The sequence below is a fragment of the Pseudorca crassidens genome, chromosome 11, assembly GCF_039906515.1.
Source record: "Pseudorca crassidens isolate mPseCra1 chromosome 11, mPseCra1.hap1, whole genome shotgun sequence".
In the NCBI taxonomy this organism is placed as follows: Eukaryota; Metazoa; Chordata; class Mammalia; order Artiodactyla; family Delphinidae; genus Pseudorca; species Pseudorca crassidens.
Genome location: NC_090306.1, coordinates 100,296,407 through 100,320,471, shown reverse-complemented (window position 1 = coordinate 100,320,471; position 24,065 = coordinate 100,296,407). Strand labels below are relative to the sequence as shown.

General features: G+C 57.9%; 1 protein-coding gene across 2 annotated transcripts in view; it reads left to right on the top strand.

The window, feature by feature from the left end:
• SCUBE1 (signal peptide, CUB domain and EGF like domain containing 1) overlaps positions 1-24,065 on the top strand; it is a 128,762-nt gene that overhangs the window by 90,786 nt on the left and 13,911 nt on the right. For both annotated transcript variants that reach the window (XM_067698326.1, XM_067698325.1), the window contains 8 exons: positions 4,445-4,567; positions 7,031-7,147; positions 8,651-8,773; positions 18,497-18,616; positions 18,977-19,081; positions 20,070-20,186; positions 20,973-21,110; positions 21,828-22,031. In XM_067698326.1, the coding sequence (XP_067554427.1) occupies positions 4,445-4,567; positions 7,031-7,147; positions 8,651-8,773; positions 18,497-18,616; positions 18,977-19,081; positions 20,070-20,186; positions 20,973-21,110; positions 21,828-22,031 (1,047 nt within the window). The remainder of the gene's footprint in view (positions 1-4,444; positions 4,568-7,030; positions 7,148-8,650; positions 8,774-18,496; positions 18,617-18,976; positions 19,082-20,069; positions 20,187-20,972; positions 21,111-21,827; positions 22,032-24,065) is intronic.

Below are 24,065 nucleotides of genomic sequence, written 5' to 3'. Positions count from 1 at the left end.
AGGAGAAGGGGTTGGCCCTTCATCCTGTGAGCCTCGGCCAGGCCCCAGACACTCTTGGGCAAGGAGGCACAGGCCAGATTTTCGTTTGGAGACAGTCCCTGCCACTGTTGGGACGGGTTTCTAGGCAGGGTCGGGAAGAACAGGTTCGAGGTGACAATGGTTTGGGCCCGGGGTGGCAGCAGAGGTGGAGAAGAGCTGTCTGAATGTTGTTATACGTAGAATTTGAGGATCGTGGGACTGGTCCAGAACTATATAGTAGGAACATCAGAGCGTCTCCAAATCAGGGAACCCTGGAAACCAAATGTTGACCTCGAGACCCCCGGGTTTGGAGTCTTAGAGCCTTGGGCTTACAGTCTGAGTTTCCCGGGGCCTGGCTGGAGGGGCACAGGGCAGGGTGCGGGGGCTCGGGGTGGGGGGCAAGCCAGCTGGGGATCCCCGACAAACCGAGGCCCTGGCCCTGGGGTGCTGGCTCCTCGGTCAGCATGCACGCCCTGGTCTTGGCAGGGCCCAGAGGAGGATATTGAAGGTTCAGTGTTTTCTGGAAGCCAGAAGGTCATTGCTAAGCAAGACCAGTGGCTGGAGGTCTGGGAAAATCCAGAGCTGAAAACCCAGGATGGCCGGGGATCACGTGGGCAGGTGGAGGCCTGCCCCAAAACATCAGGGCCGTGGGGGGCTCTGCAGGATCTGCCCCGTGCCCTTGCTTTGTCTCAAGAGTGTGGACAGCCCAGTCGCAGGGCTCCCTGGTTGGCGCTGTCCTGCTCGATACTGGGAAGCGGGCACCTTGCTAATTGGCCCTTCTGAGAGGAGGGAGGTCTGGGGCCTCAACTTCCTGAGCCAGAGCCTGGATTTCCTCAGGGACACCAGCCCCTCCTCCCAGCACCAGTCTGGGAGGACCGCCCCCAGCCCTGCCTGTTGGCCCTCTTCCCTCACCTGCCCTGTGCCCGGCCAGCCCAGCCCAGCAGCCTGCCCTCCCCCTAGGCTGCTCCAGAGTGATGCCAGCCCACTCCCACAGGCCCAAAACCCGCATCCACGTGGCCTCTGCGTTGCCAGGCTGCGCCCCCTCAGTGGGGTGGGCAGAGGGGGACAGGAGCAACCAACCTACTGCGTGCTCCCATAGCTCACCCCACACCTTTCCCCCCAACACGCACTGATGTTCAAACATTGGGTGACGCATCGAATGTTCCACTAACCTCTCAGCCCCCCGACTCGCTTATTCACTCATTCATTCATCCATTCGTTCAGTGCCCCATCCTTCTGTGCAGGCCTCATGCTGGGCCCTGGGGCTCCAGGTGGGAGCCAGGTGCCCCGTCTGTCATCCCGCTGAAGGCAGGTCCCATGACAAGGGAGCAGCTAACTCTGGAGAGAACGTCAGGGAAGGCTTTCCAGGGGGTGCTTGTTCCCCAGGCAGGGTGGGGTGAGGGCTGCCGAGACAGGATCCAAGCGTGCAGAGAAGAGGAGGGCGGGGCCGCCGGGCTGGGCCAGGGTGTGGAGGGGAGACCGTGAGCCTCTGTAACCAGGTAGGGGACTGCTGGCCGCTGGTGGGGCCCGGTGGGAGCACAGTAGAGAAGGAGGGGGGTCTTGGAAGGGTGGGAGGTGGAAAGGCGGCAGAGGCTCATCAGAATGAAAGCCGAGGGGCCGTGCGAGCCCACTGCCCCCTCACTACAGCTGAGGCTAGAGCCTGGGACGGGGCCTCCCCGACTCTGACCCCCAGGCAGCCCGCTACACCAGCTTGGGCCTCAAGCGAACAGCGCCTCGCACCTCCTGTCTAGCTGCCATGACAGCCCCTGAGCCGACAGGCCCAGATGGGGTAGGGGATGGGATTAGGGGGTTCCAGAAGGCCTGAGGCACTCCCAAGGAGGCGAGCCCCGAGCCGACAGGCCCAGATGGGGTAGGGGATGGGATTGGGGGTTCCAGGAGGCCTGAGGCATTCCCAAGGAGGCGAGCCCTGAGCCGACAGGCCCAGATGGGGTAGGGGATGGGATTAGGGGTTTCCAGAAGGCCTGAGGCATTCCCGAGGAGGCGAGCCCCGTCTGCATGTTCAGTCGTAGTGAAGGATGCTGGACAGGTGCCTGCTATTAGCCCAGTTTGCAGGTGGGGAGCCTGAGGCTCAGAGAGGGGCCTTGCCCTGCCCAGGGTCACGGAGCTGAGCGGGCCCTCCGTTCTTCTGTCAGAGGCTTTTAGCCAGAATCTCCCCTGTCTTCCTGTAACCCCCGGGGGAGGGGGCGACGGAGAGCCCCAGCCTCTGTCCTGGACAGGCCCTCGCTGCACTCGAGGTCTACTTCCTCTGAAGGCCGCAGGGCCAGCGTGCCGCACTGACGGGGCCGTCTCTGGAGACACCTGGGGCTGGGCTCAAGTCGGCCTCCTGCGTGGAACTGTGACCTCCCCCGGAAAGTGGGAGATCTGGCCTCGGGTTGTTTTGACTGTCACACGAGACCTTGCCAGAAAGTGCTTGGCCTGGTCGCCAGCACGAGGTGATGCCCGCCCAGCAGGTACCGTGACCCCCAGAGGGTCCTGCTACTTCCTCTGGGGCATGGGCTCATCCTGAGGCCGCTTTGTTCCTGAAACACAGGCTTCGGGGCGCAGGCAGAGTTCGCAGTGCTGAGCGGTCTGTGTTTTTAGCCATCATTTTGGTGCACACGTAGAGCACCTCCTGTGTGCAGAGAGGTGAAGGCCCAGCCCGTGAGAGGCGGAGCCAGGGTCACACACGCCCTAGCGGCCTCCCTTAGTAGGGCCACCTCGGATTCCCCGCCCTTCCCATCTTCCTGGCACCAAAATCGTCAGCATACGCAAACAGAATGGGTCCTTGGGGCAGAGGGACCTCGGGGAGGCTGGCCGAGGGCAAGGAGGTGGCGGGCACACCCCCTGAGTGTCCTGTGTTCCCCAGAGCCCAGCCCCACCCGGGCCTCCGCAGGAAAGCAGCTCTGGGTCTGCCCCTGCCCGACTCACTGTGCCTGTTCCCCTCGCAAAGGCTCCGAGCATTGCCCACCCAGGGGTCTCAGCCCTGCTCTCCTTAACGCCCCCGCCGTTCTCCTTACGTTTGGGGGTTTGTTGGGGTGAAGAGCATTCTGTGGGGCTGCTGCCAGAGGACTTTTCAGCAGGTGTCAAGTCCAGCCTGTTCGATCTGAGGAAAAGAGCTGGGAGCAGCGTGGTGAGAGGCTGCGCCTGAGACCGGAGTCTTTGGAATAGGACCAAGTCTCCTCCGCGGGGCTCGGGGAAATGGAGACAGATTGACCTTGACAACTGGCCGTGCCAGTTACACGGGACAGGGGTGTCCGGGCCTCACACACAGGCCAGGCTCAGCGGGTGCTGGAGTCTGAGTCAGCAGCTCTGTTAAGAAGTGGCCAGTGACCAGCACAGAAAGTCCTCTCTCTGCCGGGGGCGGGGGGATGCCTCTTTCACCGCTTCCTTTTGTGCCCTCCTCCAATCAGGGTGGGGACACCTTCCTGGACATCATCTCCTACTTCTGTTCCCAATTGCTGGGCTAGGTCTGGGGGGCCGGCGGGGGGTGACCAGCGTGGGGGGCCCGGGAGCCGGAGCCCAAGAGGAACTTCAGAGTGAGAAGAGGTACCTCAGGGACAGGGTCTCTGACAGCTCAGTCTGCCAGATGGACCGGGAGCCCGGGGAACAAGCCCAGGGAAGCAGGGCAAGGAGGGTGGGAGGGAGCTCATGGGGGTGGGGGGAGCTCGTGAGGGAAGGAGCTCCCATCACTAGAGGTGTGCAAGCCGAGGCCCACCGGTGGGGTGCTTGGGGGCGTCACGCTGGGGGGCCTTCAGGGTGCAGCCGCAACTCGTGACATGCCCAGTGAAGAAACAGCTCAAATTCACCTGCAGGCATGGGGAAGGGGGAGCGGCAGGAACCAGGCTGGGGAGGGAGGCGGCCCAGGAGCGCCCGTTCCCGCCACCAGCCGCGGCACCTGGAGCCAGTTACCCTCCCGGCCTCAGTCTCCCCGTCAGTAAAGCAGGAGCAATAAACCTACTTTGTAAAGAGTTGTTTGGGCCCTGGCTGAGCACCGTCGCCTTAGGGATGTTATTTCATTTCATCCTCGTGACGTCCTTCCACGTAGGGGCGCCTCTGATCCTTATTTTAACAGACAGGGAGCCGAGGCCCCAGGGGTCCAGTAGCTCGCCCAGCCCAGAGTCACAGCCTCCGGGAAGCAGCCCCCTGCTCCCGGCCTCCCCGCCTCCCTGGCACCTCCCCGGGGATGAAAGGGCGTGGGAGCGTCCTGGTCCCTGTTGTTTGGCCGGCACCGCAGACACCAGTTCCCTCCCTTCGGTGCACAAACGCCAGGCTCGCCAGGTCCTGGGGGCAGCAGTGTCTCCCGTCCTCCCACCCCCACGGCTGTGAGCCAGCCCCCCTTCCTGGGCTCAGCCGGGGGACCCGAGGCGGCCCGGGCAGTGCAGCCCAGCCCACTCTCTTCGCCTCGTCCTGCCGCCCGGCTCCACAGACATCAACGAGTGCCTGGTCAACAACGGAGGCTGCGACCACTTCTGCCGCAACACCGTGGGCAGCTTCGAGTGCGGCTGCCGGAAGGGGTACAAGCTGCTGACGGACGAGCGGACGTGCCAAGGTGAGCCGCCCTGGTCCTCGTGGGGTCCCGCCCCTCTCAGGCCACACAGGCTCCCAGGAGGGTAGGCGAGCCTGGGGTGGGCGTGTCCGCCGGCCGGGCCGGGCCTGAGGGGCCGGGGGTAGTTTTTGTGTCCCTAGCCTGTGCGCTTGCCCTCCTGTCTTCCCGTCCTTTATGATTCTAGGGGCCCTGAGAAGCCATCCAGCCCCACCTCTCCCTGATATAGAGGGGACCTGAGGCCCAGGGAGGGGTCGGCCCGTGTCCCAGGTGGCGCCGGCTCCTCCCTCCAGAGGGGGCCTCCCAGGCCACCTTCAGTGGCTTCAGAGGCCAGGTGGATGCTGCCACCTGGTGGAAGCTGTAGCACGTGGCAGGCGTGCTCCAGCAGCCCTTCCTCAGGGTCCCTGGGCACCTGCCAGGACCAGGGGTAATGGGAAGAGAGACCTGGGCAGAAGCCAAGCATCATAGCCCGGGACAAGTCCCGCAGACATCCTGGATGCAGTGAGAGCCCAGAGGATGGGCAGTGGAGAGACGGGTCAGGGAAGGCTTTGGGGGAGGGGACGCTGGGGAAGTGCTTGAAGGATGAATAGGCATCTTCCAGGAGGAGCCAGGGAGGCAAACCCGACCAGGAAGTGGCGCTGTTGGGCTGAGGGGGTGTGAGGAACCAGAAGGAGCCCCGTGGAGCTAGATGAGGCCATTGAGAAGGAGCCGGCTTCGGGGATACGCGCAGAGGGTGGGGCCGGGGGGTGGGGGGCCGGCTCAGCTCCATCGCTGTTACCCTGTTGCCGTCCGTCGTTTCATCTCCACGAGGTCCCAGGAACCACAGGCTGCACCGGGCCGCATCTGGCTTGCGGTTGCAGCATCTGCCTCGTAGCGGTGCTCAGAGGCCGGCCTGGGGCAGCGCGAGGCCCCGAGGGCCCCGAGGAAGGCGAGAGCAGAGGCTGGTAAGGGAGGGTCCAGGGCCAGCCCGTCCTGGGGCTCAGCACGTGACCTGAGCCCGTCGCTTCCCCTCCCTGGGCTCGGCCTCCACCTCGCTGCTCGGGCGACCTGGCCCTGTCTTCCTCTCGGGGCACAGGGGCCCGCTGGGAGCACGGCACCCGTCTGGGCTCCGATCGAGGCTCCTCTGCACTTTGGCTTTGTCTCTCCGTCTGCCTTGCCGCGTTCTGTGGACGGCTGAGGGAGGGCCGTTGGCTTTGCATCCCCAGCTGCCCTGGGAGAGGGGCGGGCAGCTGCGGCCGCGGAGGAGGCGATGGCTGGACTGCTCCGGGCTCTGGCTGAGTCTCCTCCCCCCTCTTCCTGACTCAGCTCTGCAAGGCCCTGGGGCTCCGGCCCACCCCTGCTCCAGCACAGCCCCTGGGTCCCCAGCTCCAGCAGGCATGCAGGGCCCTTGGGATGGGGACCCCAGACACCTCCCCAGCCCCCCTGAGCTCCACACAATCCCTGAGGATCCAGTGCTGTCACCTCCCAGCCTTTGCCCGGAGTGCCCTTCCCCCACTCTCACTCCTGCATTCCGGGCTAGCCCCATCCTTCAGGGTCTAGCCCAGGTGCCACAGCAGCAGGAGATCTTCCCAGATCCACCCCCGGGAGGAATCACATCTTCCTTTGAGCATTCGCAGTGATTCCTTCCTCGTGCTCGTGTTATTACAAACACATATGCTATGAGTGCGTCTGTAGGCACGTGAGCAAATGTATTCAAAGAACAGATTCCAGCCGCAGTGCCCAAGGAGAGGCAGGTCAGTGTCTGCCTTGCCCTCGGGACCCCCATCAGCTGTCCCATGGGGGCCACCCTGCTCAGAACTTACGGCCAGGATAGATTGGTCTCCTGCAAACACGTAGTTCATTTCCTCCTTTCCAGCAGCAGGCAGTCTGTGGCCCGCCCTCGTTCCCTTTTTACCCTGGCTGCCAGGGTGGTCAGAATCAAGTGTCACATACTGTCAAGGCTACTTTGTTATTCCCCATGGGTGGCACCATCCCTACCCCCACCCCCCTTTCTGTCTGTGCTGTTTTCCCCATTTTCTCCAGAGACATCTTGGGGTGATGGGGGAACACACTTTGGTCGGCAGTCAAGTGGTCTGTTTTCACGTCCCAGTTCAGCCCCTTCCCCAGGCAAGCCCGTTGGTTTCCTGCAGGTGTGGATTAAATACCTACCCTAATCCCACTGGAATGGGAGATATCAAAATGGCAGGGATTCGTAATAATCCCTTCTACTCAAAATATTTCTACCCTGCCCACCTCCAGAAAAGATGTGAGGCAGCTTCTCACCCAGACACATGAGGCTAATGGAGACAGAATGGAAAATTGGGCAGCGACACGAAGTCTGACGTTTGCTGTGCGTCGGCTGTGCGCTGAGCCTGGGGCCCCAGGACTGTCGGGCACAGAGGTCTGTTGAGTGACTGAGCGAGGGGCAGGCCGTGCCATCCACCACACCCTGAACCTCCTCCCACATTTTGTCTCCCTGTGGCCACACAGACGTCGACGAGTGCTCCTTCGAGCGGACCTGTGACCACATCTGCATCAACTCCCCGGGCAGCTTCCAGTGCCTGTGCCGCCGCGGCTACACACTCTATGGGACAACCCACTGCGGAGGTCTGCAGCTCGCCCGCCAGGGCCACCTCCCCCCAGAGGCACGCGCCCGGCCGCACGGCCACCTGCACTGCACCCCACACCCCGACCTTGACCTTGACTCTGACGGGCCTGGGAGGGACTGGTGGGCAGAGGGGTCAGCCAAGGGTAAGGCGGGAGGGTGGGGGGAGGGGCAGCAAGCACCCACTGGGTGCCAGGCCTCAGCCAGGCTGTGGACACGGGCCTGGAAACAGCAGTTTCTGGGAAACCCCAGTCCGGAAGGGAGGATGGCTGCACAGAGGATCCCACAAACAGTTCATTCCAGTGGAGGGGTTAACAACAGAGAAGGGCAGAGGGTGGGGACAATGGGGGGCTCCTAAAGGAGGAGTGTTAGGGTCATGGTGGGGGAAGCGTGCCAGAGGGGTCAGCGTGTGCAAAAGCACTGAGGCAGAGGAGCACCGAGGGACCGAGAGGCAGCCAGTGGGGCTAGAGTCCCATGAGGGAAGGGGCACACGGCGGGAGGTGCAGACAGAGGGGACACAGGGCTTCGTGAGCCCCAGGGGACTTGTGGCTTTATTCCCAGTGCGATGAGAAGCCATTGGAGGGTTTATGCAGGGATGTGACGGGCTCAAGTTCATGTAACGAGATCCCTCCAGCTGCCACGTGTTTAGGAGAGTGGGACCCAGGGCACCAGTGGGGACACGGCTCCAGGCATGGGAGTGAGAGCTACTGGAGCCTGGGCAGGGTGGGGAGGGATGTGGAGAGAGGGAAGGCTCTAGATGCCTTTAGGTGCCACGGATGATGGGACATGGGGATGTACAGGCTTGGGGGGTGAAGCTGGCGGGGGTGTCAAGAATGGCCCTGAGGTCCCTGGTGTCTCTCCCTTTCCTTTGACCTGGTGGTAGCCACACTTCCCCTGCTGGGCAGCTGTGAAGTTTAGGTGGGCTCAGGCACAGCTGGTGCTAGGGGCGTGGCTCGTGGGGTGAGCTGCAGATTCTTCTGCAGGGACTCCCAAAAACCTGGGCACCAGCTTCTGCACACAGGTCTTTGGCCCAAAAGAAGGCGGGGCCTCAGGGGAGACTTCCTGTGCCCAGGTGCCTGTTGTGCAGGAGGGAAACTGGCTGGGAAGGGCACGTCCGAAGTCCCACAGTGAGATACGGCCTCAGGACCCCGGGGCCATTGCTGATCATTCCGGCCCCACAAGACCTGACTGCAGCTTTATTTTGTGCCATTTCTCTGCCCTCCCCCAAGTCTGGGCTCAGCTGCCCAAGTTCAGCAAACCACTGCGGTTCCTGGAGGGGGGGATGGGTGTTGGTGTCTGCGGGAACCCTGTGTGTGTGCAAGCTTGTGTGTGTGTCGTGTGCAACCACATGTCTGCATCCAGTGACAGTATCAGGCTGGCGTCAGGGTCAGGGGATTCTCGGCCCTCCTGTCCTGGGTGGGTCCTGCCCTGCCAGGCCCAAGGGTGTGGCCTCGGCTGGACCGTCCAGCCCCCCCTCCTGCCCTTACGCCTACCTGTGCTTCCAGATGTGGACGAGTGCAGCATGAACAACGGGAGCTGCGACCAGGGCTGTGTCAACACCAAGGGCAGCTACGAATGCGTCTGCCCCCCGGGGAGGCGTCTCCACTGGAACCGGAAGGACTGCGTGGGTGAGTGCCCTGGGGCGAGCCATCGCGAGGACCCCTGAGAAGGGCCTGGGTGCCAGCACCTCCCCTGGTGCCTGGATGGCTGCGGCTCCCGGGCAGGTGCTCTCTGCTGCTGGGATACGGCTGATGGGAATGAGGGCTGACAGAAGAAGAGGGGATGCAGCGGGGAGAGCACGCTTGGAGGCGCAGAAACGGCTTGGGGCGGGGGCACGGGGAGCACGGAGGTGGAGACCTGGGGGTCAGCGTGTGCAGCCAGAGCTGTGGACTCAGGAGGAGCTGACACTCAGAAGCAGCAGGGCGCGGAGGCCTCAGTAGCCCCAGCTCCCCTTGTCCTGCCAAGGAAGCTGGTGGGAGGGGAGGGGTGGTTACACGGGGTGCAGCAGCAGCAGAGCCTGGACCGGGGAGCGCCTGGGTCTTTGTACACCCGCCGCTGGCCTGGCAAGGGGCGGGCCTCCTAGAGAGCTCAGGGCTCCTGCACCCTCTGCTGCTGGGCTCTGGGGCCTTGGGGCACCTCTCAGCTGAGTGCTGGACGGTCCACGTTCACTGGTTCCATAAACACATACTGACTACCTGCTGTGTGCCGGGCCTGTACTGGGTCCCAGGAACGGCTCTCAGGTCCTTGCCCCGCCGTGCTCCAGCATCCCCAGGGCCTCAAGAGTAAGCCTTCTAGATCTAAGAGTTCATCTCTCTCGGCTCAGAGCCCTCCAGGGAGTCCTCGTCGTGCAGAAGCAAAGTCTGGGTTCCTGGAATGGCCCAAAGGCTGCTACAGCCCGGCCTGCTTGCCCTCCACCCTCACCCCCACCCACCGCGTGCCAGCCTCCCTGACCTCACAGGTGCAGCCCCCCGACCTCAACATAGCCACGCTCAGGCTCTTCTCTTAGCCTAGAGGACTCGTCACTCTCTGCAGGGGTCTGCTTGGGGTGGGGGGCTTCCTGACCACACACCTGGAGCAGCAGCCGGCCCCCCTCTGCGCGCCCTCCGCCTCTTGGCTGTCCCACGCTCGTCTCCTCCCATCGCAGCCACTGGCTGCCGCGGGGTGTTGTCGGTCTGTCCTCGCTGAACATACACTCTGCACACCCGAGCAGGTATTCCTTGCTTGTCTTGTTCACTGCTGTATCCCCAGCCCCTAGAACAGGCCCAGCAGCCATAGACACTCAGTGAAGGATTTGTTGAATGAATGAATGAAAGTATCAGAGAATGGATACCATCACTTAGTCACCCGAGGTCAGACAGCTGAGTTTATTGCTTACTTGAGCAAGAATTGCTATGCTGCCCCGGCAGTCTGGTTGAGCAAAGCAAACCGCTGGTTTTGCCTAGAGTTTGGGGGAAGAGCTCGTGTGGAGTTGTGCTGGTTAAAGGCAGGTGATGTCAGTCTCAGCAGCATGTCTTTGCGGGGCGCTGAGGGAGACGGGGCTCACACCAGCCTCAGAAGCCTGATCGCTGAGTGAACGGGCCCAGAGCTGGCTGACTTGCCACGCCCACGCCCTTCGATGGGCTTTCCGAGGTGTGTCCACTGATCATTAGGGTCCTGTGAGGTCTGGTATTTACTGCTGACCAGAGCTATCGGGTACAGGCTTTCTCTAGGGATATGAGGACATGTTTCTTTGTTTGTTTGTTAATTCTCAGTCCCCTTTTCGGTCGTCCCTCCTCAGTCAGAGCTGCAGGAGAGGCCACCAGGGCTTGTCCAGATCTTCACCACTGCCACCAAACCAGCCTCCAGGAAGGGTCATCGGTGGAGGTCTGACCGTCAGGTCACAGTCAGTCGGGGAGGTTTTATCCCGTTTTTGTCTCTGAGCCATTTGCTGGGACTATACGCGAAAACAGTTGATATTCTAGACAGTAGATGTGGAAGGATGAGACAGACAAGTGTGACTGCAGGTATTACTAGAAGGTGCTGGAAGGAAGGCCCTCTAGAAGCATGATTTAAGGGTTCCCAGGGCTGACCAGGAAAACCGGCCCCACCTGCTCCCTAAGTCCACAGTATGCAGGTTGCTCTCTCATGTAGCCTTGAAGTAGACAGTTCCACCTCACCTGTACTGTGAATCCAGGTTCCAAATGAAGTATCGGCAGGGCCACAAACTGCCCTGGTTGCCCATGAGATCCAAGGTCATACTATTATCTATAACTACCTGCACTAGGCAGGCAGAGCGCTTTGTCCTGCCCCCCACGCCATGCCCTAGGCTGTATTATTCACTCTATCACCCTAAGTGAGGGACACATGTTTGATGACCACTAAAGCTGTCCAGTCCCTCTGGTTGGGGCCAAGAGCCTCCACCGTCTGCTTCACCAGGTATTATTATGTCCCTCAGAAAGTGTTCTACCGTTAGACGCTTTGAAAAGGGCATCATTCACTGAGGGTACTGGGGACTCGTTCACTTGTTACAGTCTCAGAGACCCACAGGGCAGTTAGCTGAGGTCCTGGGGTAGCACCCGTGAATCAGATGTCCATGTGAGACACGGGGTCAACCTCAGTGGAGCTGTAGGTATATTGTCTGTGGGCGGTGTTGTGACGAACAGTCAGATACATTGCAAGACAGCTGAACCGGTCTCTCCTGATGGGAGGGCATTTTCCTTCTTTATGTATCGCCCACAAAGACGATCATAATTACGTCCGTGTAACATACTTTATAACATTTCTAAATGTTGGCTTCCCTAGCGACAGCTTGGGAGAACTGATTTAAAGAATCAGGATGGTAGGGGCTTCCCTGGTGGCGCAGTGGTTAAGAATCCACCTGCCAATGCAGGGGACATGGGTTCGAGCCCTGGTCCGGGAAGATCCCACATGCCGGGGCAACTAAACCTGTGCACCACAGCTACTGAACCTGCGCTCTAGAGCCCGCGAGCCACAACTACTGAGCCTGCGTGCCACAACTACTGAAGCCCGAGTGCCACAAGTATTGAAGCCCATGTGCCTAGAGCCCGTGCTCTGCAGCAAGAGAAGCCACCGCAATGAGAAGCCCGCGCACTGCAACAAAGAGTAGCCCCCACTCGCCGCAACTAGAGAAAGCCTGCGTGCAGCAACAAAGACCCAACGCAGCCAAAAAGTAAATAAATAAATTTATTTAAAAAAAAAAAAAGAATCAGGATGGTGGCTATCACTAGTAAGGCCTAGATCTAGGTGAGTTATTTGTAAGGGAAACATGATAGGGTAAAGCAGAAGTGTACAACCTTAAATGCATAAGGTGGGAAAATGTGATCCGAAGAATGAAGAGCAAAGGTTTGCAAAAGAGCGTGTGGAAATCAGTGGTTACAGACATCTAGGAGAATTTATTCCAGTGGTCTTAGGCACAAGCTCTCTATTCCGTGTAGCCGTCAGCCGGTTCTGAGAATCTCGGGTAACAGTCAATTTCTGTGAACTGTCTGCTTTTGGGGGTTCTCTGAAAAACCTCAGTTTGAGACCTCTAGGGCTTCCCTGGTGGCTCAGTGATTAAGAATCCGCCTGCCCATGCAGGGGACACGGGTTCGAGCCCTGGTCCGGGAAGATCCCACATGCCATGGAGTAACTAAGCCCGTGAGCCACAACTACTGAAGCCCGCGTGCCTAGAGCCCATGCTCCGCAACAAGAGAAGCCACTGCAATGAGAAGCCCGCGCACCGCAACAAACAGTAGCCCCCCCCCCCCCGCGCCACAACTAGAGAAAGCCCGTGCACAGCAATGAGGACCCAACACAGCCTAAAATAAATAAATTTATAAAATAAAAAATCTAAGTGGTGACTTTACAGTAAGTTCTGAAAAATTCATTTTTGTTTCTTAAGAAAAATTAGGGGTAATAAAGACTGTGATATTTCTGAGTAATTCATGAATAACTCTCCCAGTAAAATGTGTCTGTATGTTACTAAGTAAATAAGTTGAAATATCCCAAATAAGGAGCACGAAATCTAATAATATTTTAGCTCCTATGAGTGCTGTTATTTTTTTCAACAAGAGACTGCTTCAGTTCATCCAGAAAGTAAACATACTATTACTAGAGCGTAATTATAACCCATGAAATCCATCTGGACGCGCTCAAAGTGTCCCTTAGGGCTTGGTTCCAGTGCATGTCCCATCTTTACCCTTTACCCAGGATTCTGAAGGTCACAGCCACACCACGAACTGGCCATTTCCTCTGCCACCCTGGAAAAGCTTCTCACCAACGTTGTCTAATGTCACCACCAGTTTGTCCCCGCAAGGATGGGTTGTCTTAGGAAAGATGTTAGCAAACGTCTGAGTGAGGTGGTCTGGTGGTCCCAGGAGGCCGCTCTGGCTTCACCAGGCATCGTCCTCATGCCTCTTACAACTAGCTCCCCCCGCTTCTTTACAGAGTAGGAAGCCAAACAGTGTGTGTGTGTGATGGAACCCTTGGGCCCCTCTGTCCTTGCCCCAGGACTTGGGCCAGAGCAGCCTGTTTCACATGATGATCCGGAAACATTGCCACCGACTTGCACCTCTTCTGCTGTGGGCCTCTGTGCTCCCGTTATGCGCAGGAAACCTCTCTGTTTTCAAAGCGTTCTAAGGTTGACTGCTTCCGCTCATGTGCACGTTTACCTTTTATGTTTAGCAATTTAACATGCTAGAGAGAGCCACGGGTGCGGCCCTGGAGCCAACTGGAGCCCCTCCGGGCTTGATTCCGGCCTGGAGGATTCTTGCCTGTCCAGCCTGGTACTATCGCTCTTCCTTTTTTTTTTTTTTTTTAAAGTACTATTTTTTTTTTTTTTGGCTGCGTTGGGTCTTCGTTGCTGTGTGTGGTTTCTCTCTAGTTGCGGCGAGCGGGGGCTACTCTTTGTTGCAGTGCGGAGCACGGGCTCTAGGCACACCGGCTTCAGTAGTTGTAGCTCGCAGGCTCTAGAGCACAGGCTCAGTAGTTGTGGCTCACGGGCTCTAGAGCGCAGGCTCAGTAGTTGCGGCGCACGGGCTTAGTTGCCCCGCGGCATGTGGGATCTTCCCGGACCAGGGCTCGAACCCGTGTCCCCTGCGTTGGCAGGAGGATTCTAAACCCCTGCGCCACCAGGGAAGCCTCCTGTCTGTCTTCTTTTTGTTTTTTGCTCTTACTAACAGCTTTTTTGAGATATAATCACGTGCCACAAAATTCACCATGTAGTGTACAATTCAGTGTGTTTTAGTATAATTTTAGTGTAATCACAGAGTTGTGCAGCCACAATCCACTCTAGAGCATTTTCATTACTCCCCAAAGAAACCCCGTGCAGTCACTCCCCATTTTCCCTCAAGCCCCCCAGTCCTAGGCAACCATAATCGACTTTTGTCTTTTATGAATTCGCCTACTCCGGACATTTCATGTAAGTGGAATGCGACGTGTGGCCTTCTGTGACTGACCTTTCACTTAGCGTGATGTTTTCAAGGTTCACCCACGTTGTAGCATGTGTCAGTGCTTCATCCCTCTTTATTGCTGAGTTACATTCCACTGTACGGTTATACTGCATTTTGTTTATCCACTCATCAGTCGATGGACATTTGGGTAGTGGCCAGTTTTTGGCTATTATGAATAATGCTGTTATGAATATTCATGGGCAAATTTCTGTATGAACGTATGTTTACAATTTCCTTGGGTATATACCTAGGGGTGGAATCGCTGGGTCATATGGTAACCCTGTGTTTAAATTTCGAGGAACTGCCAGTCTGTTTTCCAAAGTGGCTGCAGGGTTTTCCACTCCCTCCAGCAGTGTGTGAGGGCTCCAGCTTCTCCACGTCATCACCAGCACTTGTTATTAGCTGACTTTCTGATTATAGTCACCTCACTGGGTGTAAAATGGTATCTCATTGTGGTCTGTATTTGTAATTCCCTGATGGCTAATAACGTTGAGTATCTTTTCATGTATTTATTGGCCATTTGTGTGTCTTCTCTGGAGAAATGTCTATTCAGATCCTTTGCCCATTGTTTGATTGGGTTCTTTGTCTTTATTATTCAGGTGTAAGAATTCTTTATATGTTTTCGATACAAGTCCCTTATTAGACATAAGATTTGCAAAGATTGTTTTCTCATCCTGTGAGCTGTCTTTTCACTTTCTTGATGGTGTCTTTTGAATGACAAAAGTTTTTAATTTTCGTAAAGTTCAGTTTATCTCTTTTTTCCTTTGGTTGCCTGTGTTTTTTATGTCACTTCTAAGAAACTGTTCATTGCCTAATCTAAGTTCCCAAAGACAACACCTGTTTTCTTCTAAAAGCTTTATATTTTTAGCTCTTACATTTAGGTCTTTGATCCATTTTGAATTAATTTTATATGTGTGAGACAGGGGTCCACCTTCATTCTTTTGCATGTGGTTCTTCGAGTGTCACAGCATCATTTGTTGAAGAAAATCCATTCTTTTTCCCCATAGAATTATCTTCACGTCCTCTTGAAATCAGTTGGCCGTAAATGTATGGATTTGTCTCCGGACTCTCAGTTCTGTCCCGTTGATCTATTTGTTTGTCCTCATACCTATACACCACTGTAGCTTTATAGTGTTTTTAAATCATAAAATGTGAGTCCTCCTACTTTGTTTTTCATATTTCAAGATTGATCTAGCTGTTCTCGAACTTCCCTTGAATTTCCATATGGATTTTAGGATCTCTTCATTTTTTAAGATAAGTCCCATCAACAAAACAATATTAAGTTGGGATTTGGTGTAGAGCATCCAAAAGATCTGTTCTGGATATGAACACTTCTGAAGTACAGACACACAGAGACGAGTCCCTCCTTCAGGAAGGGGTAGGAGAGGGGATTCCGCGGCGGTCCAATGGTTAGGACTCGGCACTTTCGTGACTGTGGCCCGGGTTCAATCGCTGGTCCGCGAACTAAGACCCCAAAAGCCACGTGGTGCAGCCAAAAAAAAAAAAAAAGGAAGGGGTAGGAGAGTTGCTCGACGGTAGTATGAGAAAGAGAAAGGAGCCAGACACCATGATTAGTTCACTGACAAGCAGAAAAAGTCCTGGGTGTTTTCAGGTCACAGGAGGGATCGTACTGCATGTGGTACCCTCAGATTGAAACGTGCTTCTGGTACAAGATCTGAAGACGTTTCAATGACTTTATCCAGGGCTGTGCTTGCTCTGAGGCAGGAAGGACAAGCCTTGGTCACGGATGCTCCCCGAGTTGTTGAGTTTGCCCCCTGAGAGCCTGGCCTAACCTTTGCATGTTGATACCAAAAAAAAAAAATGATTTCTGGCAATCAGGGAGGATTCAGTCTGGACTCTTCCTGGGCTCTCCTCCAATCGTTCTGCTGATGTCGTGGAAACTTTGCCCCAGGGATTCAGTTTTTTGATCGTACATAATAGAGGTATATTAAGGTTCCCATCGGCTGTCATCTGAATCATGTGTAGGAGAATTTTCTGAGACTTCTAACAATAACGCCGTAGGTGTATTTTAGCTGGTACTTCCATTTGCAGAGGAGCTCCCTCCCCACAATACGTGCAGGGCCTTTGACCTAGAGAAGGGAGGCTTGTTTTCTGATAATGATCCCAAAGGAGCCGTTACAGGCTGGAACTCGGGAAAGAACTGAGGGTTGTTAGAAAGTCCCAGTACCTGAGTGGGGTTTTTTCCTTTCTTTTTTTTGAACATCTTTACTGGAGTATAATTAGTTTACAATGGTGTGTTAGTTTCTGCTTTGTAACAAAGTGAATCAGCTATACATATACATGTATCCCCATATCTCTTCCCTCTTGCGTCTCCCTCCCTCCCACCCTCCCTATCCCACCCCTCTAGGTGGTCACAAAGCACCGAGCTGATCTCCCTGTGCTATGCGGCTGCTTCCCACTAGCTATCTATTTTACATTTGGTAGTGTATGTATGTCCATGCCACTCTCTCATTTGGTCCCAGCTTACCCTTCCCCCTCCCCGTGTCCTCAAGTCCATTCTCTAGTAAGTCTGCGTCTTTATTCCCGTCCTGCCCCTAGGTTCATCATGACGATTTTTTTTTTTTTTAGATTCCATATATATGTGTTAGCATATGGTATTTGTTTTTCTCTTTCTGACTTACTTCACTCTGGATGACAGACTCTAGGTCCATCCACCTCACTACAAATAACTCAATTTCGTTTCCTTTTATGGCTGAGTAACATTCCATTGTATATATGTGCCACATCTTCTTTATCCATTCATCTGTCGATGGGCGCTTAGGTTGCTTCCGTGTCCTGGCTGTTGTAAATAGAGCTGCAGTGAACATTGTGGTACATGACTCCTTTTGAATTATGGTTTTTACTTGAGTGGTTTTAATAAACCAAAGCAAATCAAGTTCATGTCCCCTCAAGCCTTTTACAAATCCCTGACCCTTTTCAAATTTGCTTCTTCTCATCTTCTTGCATATTCTCTCACAACCAGATATGCTTACAATAAGGCAAATGTACTTTTTTCCCCTTTTTTTCCTTACTGCCAGTCGATTGGCCTTCCCTCTTGCTTTTTAGGCGACTTTACACTTTTCTCTGAGGGCTTCGATGTCCTAAGGTGGTAAGATGGCTGGTTTACACAGCGGAGAGTCAGATCTCCTCTGCATGTGAGCTGAGTAAGCTAGCTTGCCCCTGTTCCGTGGGCGCCGGCAGGACTCGTGGGACCCCCGGGTCAGAGTCCAAGAGCCTCGTAACTCACAGCACAGCCAGCAGCCCCCCAGGTCCCGTCCACCCAGGAGGACGCGCAGACAGGAAATTTGCATCCCGGCTGAAGGACGCCCAGCTTGGGAAACTCACCCCTCGCTTTTGTAGTGAACGGAAGCCAGGCTGCTCTTGTCTGGAGGGAGATGTTACCTCATCCCTAGAAGGTGCTCGCTGTCAACAAAGCCCTGAGAAATGGCTCCGGGAAAGACGCATCAGTGCTCTGCATACCCCACGTCCCCACAAGGACGTGCGGGCACGTGCAGGGCCGGGCGCGCACAAGAAAGCTGTGCTGTCCATCTGTAGTTGCGGACAATCCCCTCTAGGAAGTCAGAGGAAGTACGGGGAACTGCTGGGGGCTCACGTCTCCCTTGGAAGGTTGTGGATGGCTGTCCTTCTGTTTCTTAACCAGTGAGAACACGGGCTCTTCAGCGGCCCTTTTGGTTTGTATGATCTGCAGGTGTTTTTGTTCATAGTTTCTTGATCCTTTGGGAACAAAGGCCTTTTGGTCTTGAGTTTGTTTGGGGGCCAGATGTTTCATCTGGAGGGCCATGAGTTTGTTTTCATTTCTAGATTGTGTCCTTTTAAGACGCTTCCTTGAAAGTGTTCAGCCACATGTTTAAGATCATCCAGGCTGGCAGTTCCCCTACTGCAATTGCTTATTCCAGCTGTAAGTCCCCTGTTTCAGCCTGTTCCCTGGGGCGACTCCACATGAGAAACTCTGAAGAGCTCAGTTCTGGACATCGTCAAACACCGAATGGATGTGTCTGGGGGCTGCCCCAGAGAGGGCTTCCCGGTGACCCTCCCGTGCTTGGTCACTGCCTAGAAGCCCATGGCCATTTGCAGCCATTCCTTTCCCCAGATGGGCAGGGACACCTGCTCTGGAGGATCCAGCCCTGCCCTGGGATCGGGGCACAGGGAGTGGACCTTCTCACAGAGAGCCTGGACTGGTGTTGGAGGGAGAAGGGAGCAAACCGCTCCCTGGGCCCAGCGTCCCCCTACGTCCAAACGGATGTGGACCCTACCATCTCCCAGCCCCCTCCCACCAAGACGGTCTGGCCAGGGGATGGACGTGTGGTGGGAGTTCCTATTGGTCCATGCTCAGGGGCCCTGCCGGCTCCAGAAAGCCACCCCTGGCCCCTCAAGCCCCTCTCGTGTCTTCCTTCTCCTCAGAGACGGGCAAGTGCCTTTCTCGGGCCAAGGCCTCACCCCAGGCCCAGCTGTCCTGCGGCACGATGGGCGGTGTGGAAACCTGCTCCCTGTCCTGCCTGGCCCGCACGCTCTTCACGCCAGGTAACCCAGGGCTGTCCCCGGGATGGCGTGGGGGCGGGGCTCCCTTCCCTGGGGTCCAGCCTCTGCTCCCTGCTGTTCTCCAGGAGAGGAGCCCAACCTAGGAATGAGGACCCCCAGCCCTGGTCACTGAGTGACCCTGGGCAGCTGTCCGGCTCTGTGGGGGCCGCAGTGTCCTTCTCAAAAGTGCAGCGGACGCATTCCTGCCCAGCCACTTAGCCTGTAGTCGTGTAGCAGAAACGGACTGACGTGAGGGTCAGTCCTGACCTTCATTGCATTCAGTGACCCCTCCGAGGCCCCCAGGATGTACGGGTGCTGGAAGGGGGGGCACCCAGGCCCACCTCAGCCCTGGCCTCTCTACAGACTCAGACGACAGCTACAGCCTGAGCTGCGGTGTCCCGGGCCTCCAGGGCAAGATGCTACAGAAACGCAACAGCACCGGCTCCAGCACCGGGCCCAGCTGCTCAGGTAGTCCCTGGCCTGTCCACGCCGCACGCACCTGCGGAACCCCTTGACTTTCCGTCCAGCACCAGGCCAGGGGGAGACAGAGGGGCATGGCCCAGGGAAGGCCTCCTGGCCTGGGGCCTGCCCAGTATGGCTCAGGGTGCCAGGGAGCTAAGAGCAGGGCCAGGACCCAGAAGCAAGCAGGCTGTAAGCTGAGTCCCAGCCCAAGGGCAGTGGACCACGGAAGGGCCCTTCCGGCTCAGGGCCACGGTTCCAGAGTGGTTTAGTGACCCTGAAGTGCTCCCTAAAGTGGTCTATGGATCTCAGATTCCATTTCAGTGAAGGGAGTCACATCTGCTGCGGCCACAAGGTTCTAAAAACTCCCAGAGTCAGAGCTCCCCTGGGAGACCACCCACCCACCCCACCGCCCCCCAGGAACACTGGAGGCACGCACACTCGCACGCACTTTGGGACACAGCCAGCTCCCCTGCCCGCAGGAGGTTGTGCTTCCGCAGCTTCTCCTATTCAAGAGGCTGGATTCAGTGATGTGCCTAATACGTACATGATGTAATCCTAAGCTTCTGTGACTATAGGATTCTTTGGTCCAAGGGTCTGCTCTGCTCTTGGAAGGACCCAGCGGCTCTGGCATCTGTATCATTGCAAATCCCCTTCCCTTCCTTGCTTCCCTCTCTCGTCCGTGCTGCCCCTTTTCCTGAAAGCGCCAGCCGCATAGAGTAGCTCTGGTGATGGGGGAGAGGGCAGGAGGCTTGCCCTTCCTCCTCCACCGACCGCTGGCTGGATGGCCCCTGGGGCGAGCAGGACCCCACCGTCCACCCTTGCACCTTTTTCAGGGAGAGAAACAAGGCGGCAGAGGTCCCCACCCACGGCTCCCAGTGGGTTTGTCCCCCTGGCAGCCCCCTCACGCTCAGGCACTCCCTCCGCAGCCCCCGGCCCCACCACCTCCCTGCCCAAGGGAGAGGCCGCCACCTGGGGGGATTTGGACTTTCCCCAGGTGCCCCTGCCACCCTCATCAGGCAGAAGGCCCGGTTCAAGATTCGAGATGCCAAGTGCCACCTCCGGCCCCGAAGCCGGGAGCCGGCAAAGGAGGCCCTGAGGCAGCTGCTGCTGGGTGAGTGGGCCGCCCTGGCACCGCCCACACGGGGGGCGGGGGGAGGTCCCCAGGCCTAGGGGCTGGGAGCCCAGGGTCCAGCGGGACTGGGTTTCCAGGGGTAGGGGCCTCTCTTCGTCCTCACCACCGTGGTCCCTTAGCCCCAGGAGCCACACCTGGTGGACCATAGACAGTGGTGGTGTCCCTGGGGAAGAAAGCCAGCGTTCGAGTGGAAAAGCATCCCTGGGGTCCATCGGCCCGCCTCACTCAGGGTTAAATGGGCTCCCCCAGAGCCAGGGCTTCCCGCGCAGCGTGGTCGTGTCCAAACGGGAGGAACCCCGGGCTCACGCAGCGGCTCCCTCTAGAATGAGGGTGGCCCAGAAGGGTGTTGCAGCCTGGGGGAGAGCCTGGGGGAACGGACCAGGAGCAACGCATGCCCGCTCTGTTTCCGTGAAGATTCCCGAACACCTTAGGGTTCCTCCTCAAACCTGACAAAGCTCGGCACCCAGCAGGCCTAACCTGGGCCGAGCGGCCCCGAGCTGGAGCCGCACGGCTTTGCTAAGGAAGATACGCAAAGTGCCTCACGTGCGGCGGTGCGATGGCCTCGGGAGGGCTGGGTGCAGGGCCTGGCTCAGCCTGCCCGGCCCCTCCTGAGACCTGGCCTTCTCCAGCCTCAGTTTCCCCGTCTGCACATGAACTCTTCGGCAGGGCGGGACCCTGGCCACCAGCAGTCTGTGTGCAGGGTGAGGTAGGACCGTGCTCCCCGCCCCGTGCCACCTTTGCCACAGTGGCCCCTTCCTTGTCCAGAAAACTGCCACGTGACCTTTGTGACCCTCAAGTGTGACTCCTCCAAGAAGAGACACCGCGGCCGAAAGTCCCCATCCAAGGAGGTGACCCACATCACTGCAGAGTTCGAGGTTGAGACAAAGATGGAAGAGGCCTCAGGTGGGTGAGGAGTCCCCGCAGGAGGTGCTGAGGGCCTCAGCGAGGACAGAGGACTGGGAGGTCTGCTGGGCATGAAGCCAGGCTCCCACCCAAGCCACGGCTACCGGAGATGGAGGCCAGCCAGGCAGGCGGGGCACCTGGCAGGGCTCAGGGCCGGGCCCTCAGAGCAGCTACCCAGCCCAGGGTGGAAGAGGAGGCCCGGGGCCGCGAGAGGAGCGGGGCTGGGGCCCGCAGTGACAGCCACACGCCTCTCTCCACTGCTCCACGCCCTCACCAGGGCCTGGAAGGGCGCATGCCTGCAGCCTCCCCAGGCTTGGACCGTTGGGCCAAGGACCTGTCTTTGCCAGGTTCCAGCAGGGGCCTTGTGGGATGCTGGCTCGTGTTTCACACCAGCAGTTCCCTCTGGGCTGTAAATGAGAGCTGAGGTGAGCTGTGCCCTGGGCAGGGGACGTGTTGCAGTGGCAGAGGCCGGGCTTCTACTCAGACCTGCTGCGGGGCCCTTGAGCGGCTCATGCCTCTCGCAGCCTCGGTCTCCTGGAGCCTCAGTCTCCTGCTGGCAGACATTCGCAGCAAGGGCGCCTCGGCCCGGGGCCGCTGCGGGAAGGCTCTGAGCAGAGGCGCAGCCCAGCGCAGCGCCTAGCAGGGCAGCCTGGCAGAGAGACGGCTCGCAGCGGCGGGGCGGGGGGTCGTGAGCTCGGGTCTCGCCCGCCCCTGCAGACACCTGCGAGGCCGAGTGCGTGCGGAGGCGAGTGGAGCAGAGCCTGCAGGCCGCCGTCAAGACTCTGCGCAAGTCCGTCAGCCGGCAGCACTTCTCCGTCCAGGTCGCAGGCACTGAGTACGAGGTGGCCCAGCGGCCGGCCAAGGCCCTGGAGGGCCAGGGGACGTGTGGCACAGGCCAGGTGCTGCAGGACGGCAAATGCGGTGAGTCCCTGCCCTCAGCCACTCCAGTGTCTCCCTGCAGACTTTCTCTGTCCTTCCTTCCGTGTGGGCCCAGGTAAAGAGCCCACAGGAGACAGACACGTCAGGCCAGGACAGGGGGAGACAAGGAGGCCTGCCGGGGAGAAGCGCCGCGGCACTTAGACGTGACGGCTGGCATTAAAGAGCGTTCCCCTGGCGCCGGGACCGAGTGTACGTGTGACCCTGCCCGCGGTCCTGAGGAGGGGCGGGACAGCAAGGCCCCAGCCGAGGGGTGTGAGGGGCATGGGACCAGTCCGTGTGGCTCGAGAAGCCTTCCCAGCGGAGGCGTGTGGGAGCTGAGGGCAGAGGGGGAGCAGAGTGAAGATGCCCGGGAGGCTGAGGGCCCCCCGGCGGGGTGGGGGTGGTGCTGCCAGGCGCAGGGAAGGCCAGGCCACTGCAGGGGCCGTGGGCAGGGCGGCCAGGTCCAGTGAACGAGGCTGGGGACCTGACCGGCCCCCATCCAGAGGGGACGGGTTTAGAGACAGCCCCCGGTGGCTCAGAGGTGAACTTGACAGAGTCCTGGTTCTAGTGGGGTTGACGGTTACGTGGGAGAGAAGGCAGGCAGCCACCGGGTGAGCGTATCCACAGGCCAGATGAGGGCTTGCTGGCCCCTGGGCGCGCTGGGAAGTACTGGCCCGCGCTGGGCTGGCAGCAGCCTCATTCGCCCTCTGCCGTGGGAAGGCCAAGTGGGGGCGGCAGCAGAGCGGAGACCTAGCCAGAGATGGTAGAGCCTGGAACCAGGGGCAGCAGGAGAGGCGGACAAGGAAGAGAGAAATTGAGAGCACGCTTTGGAGAGGGAGGTGAGGGAGGAGGCTTCAAGGACAACTCCAAGGGTTCCGGCCACTTGGGCAGAGATGGCATTGTTTTCAGATCTGGGAGAAACTTGGAGGGGGCTGGCGGAGGCGGGGGTCCCAGCTGTCCTTGTTAGTCTGAGACGCTCGTTGAGTCGTCCTGGTGAAGGCGCTGACTAGGTTGGAGCCACAGATCTGGAGCACAGAGTGTAGCCTGGGCCGGAGACACAAGCTGGGAGCCGCTGGAGAGGAGGTGGGATTTAGGAGTGGGGGGAGGGGCAGTGGAGTGGGCACAGCGCCGTTTCCCCGCAAGGGGGGAGGGGGAGGGACTCGGGGATGTCATTCTTTTATTTTTAATCACTTATTTTTAATCTGAAAGTTTCAAACTTTCAGAAACACTGCCAGACAGAACAAAGAACTTGCGTATTTTCTTCACGCAGATCCCCCCACTGCGGTGTCTGACAGCATTCGCGCCGTCACGCTTTCCCGTGCGTGTGGCACGCTTGTGTCCCTTTACGTCACCTGCTAAATTCCACCAACTCTTCCGACAGCATCCCTTTCCTCTCCGCGTTGTGTTTAGTGGTCATGTCTCCAGAATCCTTCATCTGGAGCAGTTCCTGGCTCTTCCCCTGCCTCTCCTGTCCTGCCCCCGGCTGGCCCTAAGTTCTGTAAGGTGACCCTCAGCTGCGTCCGGTGTTTCCTGGTGACCAGACTCAGGGCCTGCGTTCTTGGCAGGAAAACCACGCTCCACGTCTGCTCTTCAGCGCCCCCGTCAGGAGGCACAGGGTATTGCCCTGGTCCACCACTGGTTCCTCCACCTTAATTCACCATTTTCCCTCTGCAATCGATTAGGATTTCGTGGGGATGTATTGGAGTGTGCATGACACCCCGCTCCCCATCAAACTACCATCCACTCGCTGACAGCCGCCAAATTAGCCACCTCTACACTTGCTGCCAAGCCGTGTTCTCTACTTCTATCATCCCTCCTACATTTATTAGCATTCTAGTGCAAGAGAGAGCTTTCCCTTCTCCCACGTGTTGGCATGTATCTATATACCTATGCATTTATGTCAGTGTGGACTCACAGATTCCTCACTGGCTTGTAATCCACTCCTAACGTGGCTTAGTTCGGTGCTCAGATGGCCCCCGCTTCAGCCAGTGGGCGCCCCATCAGCTCGGCCCCTGTGTCCTTTGACACGGCTCCGTC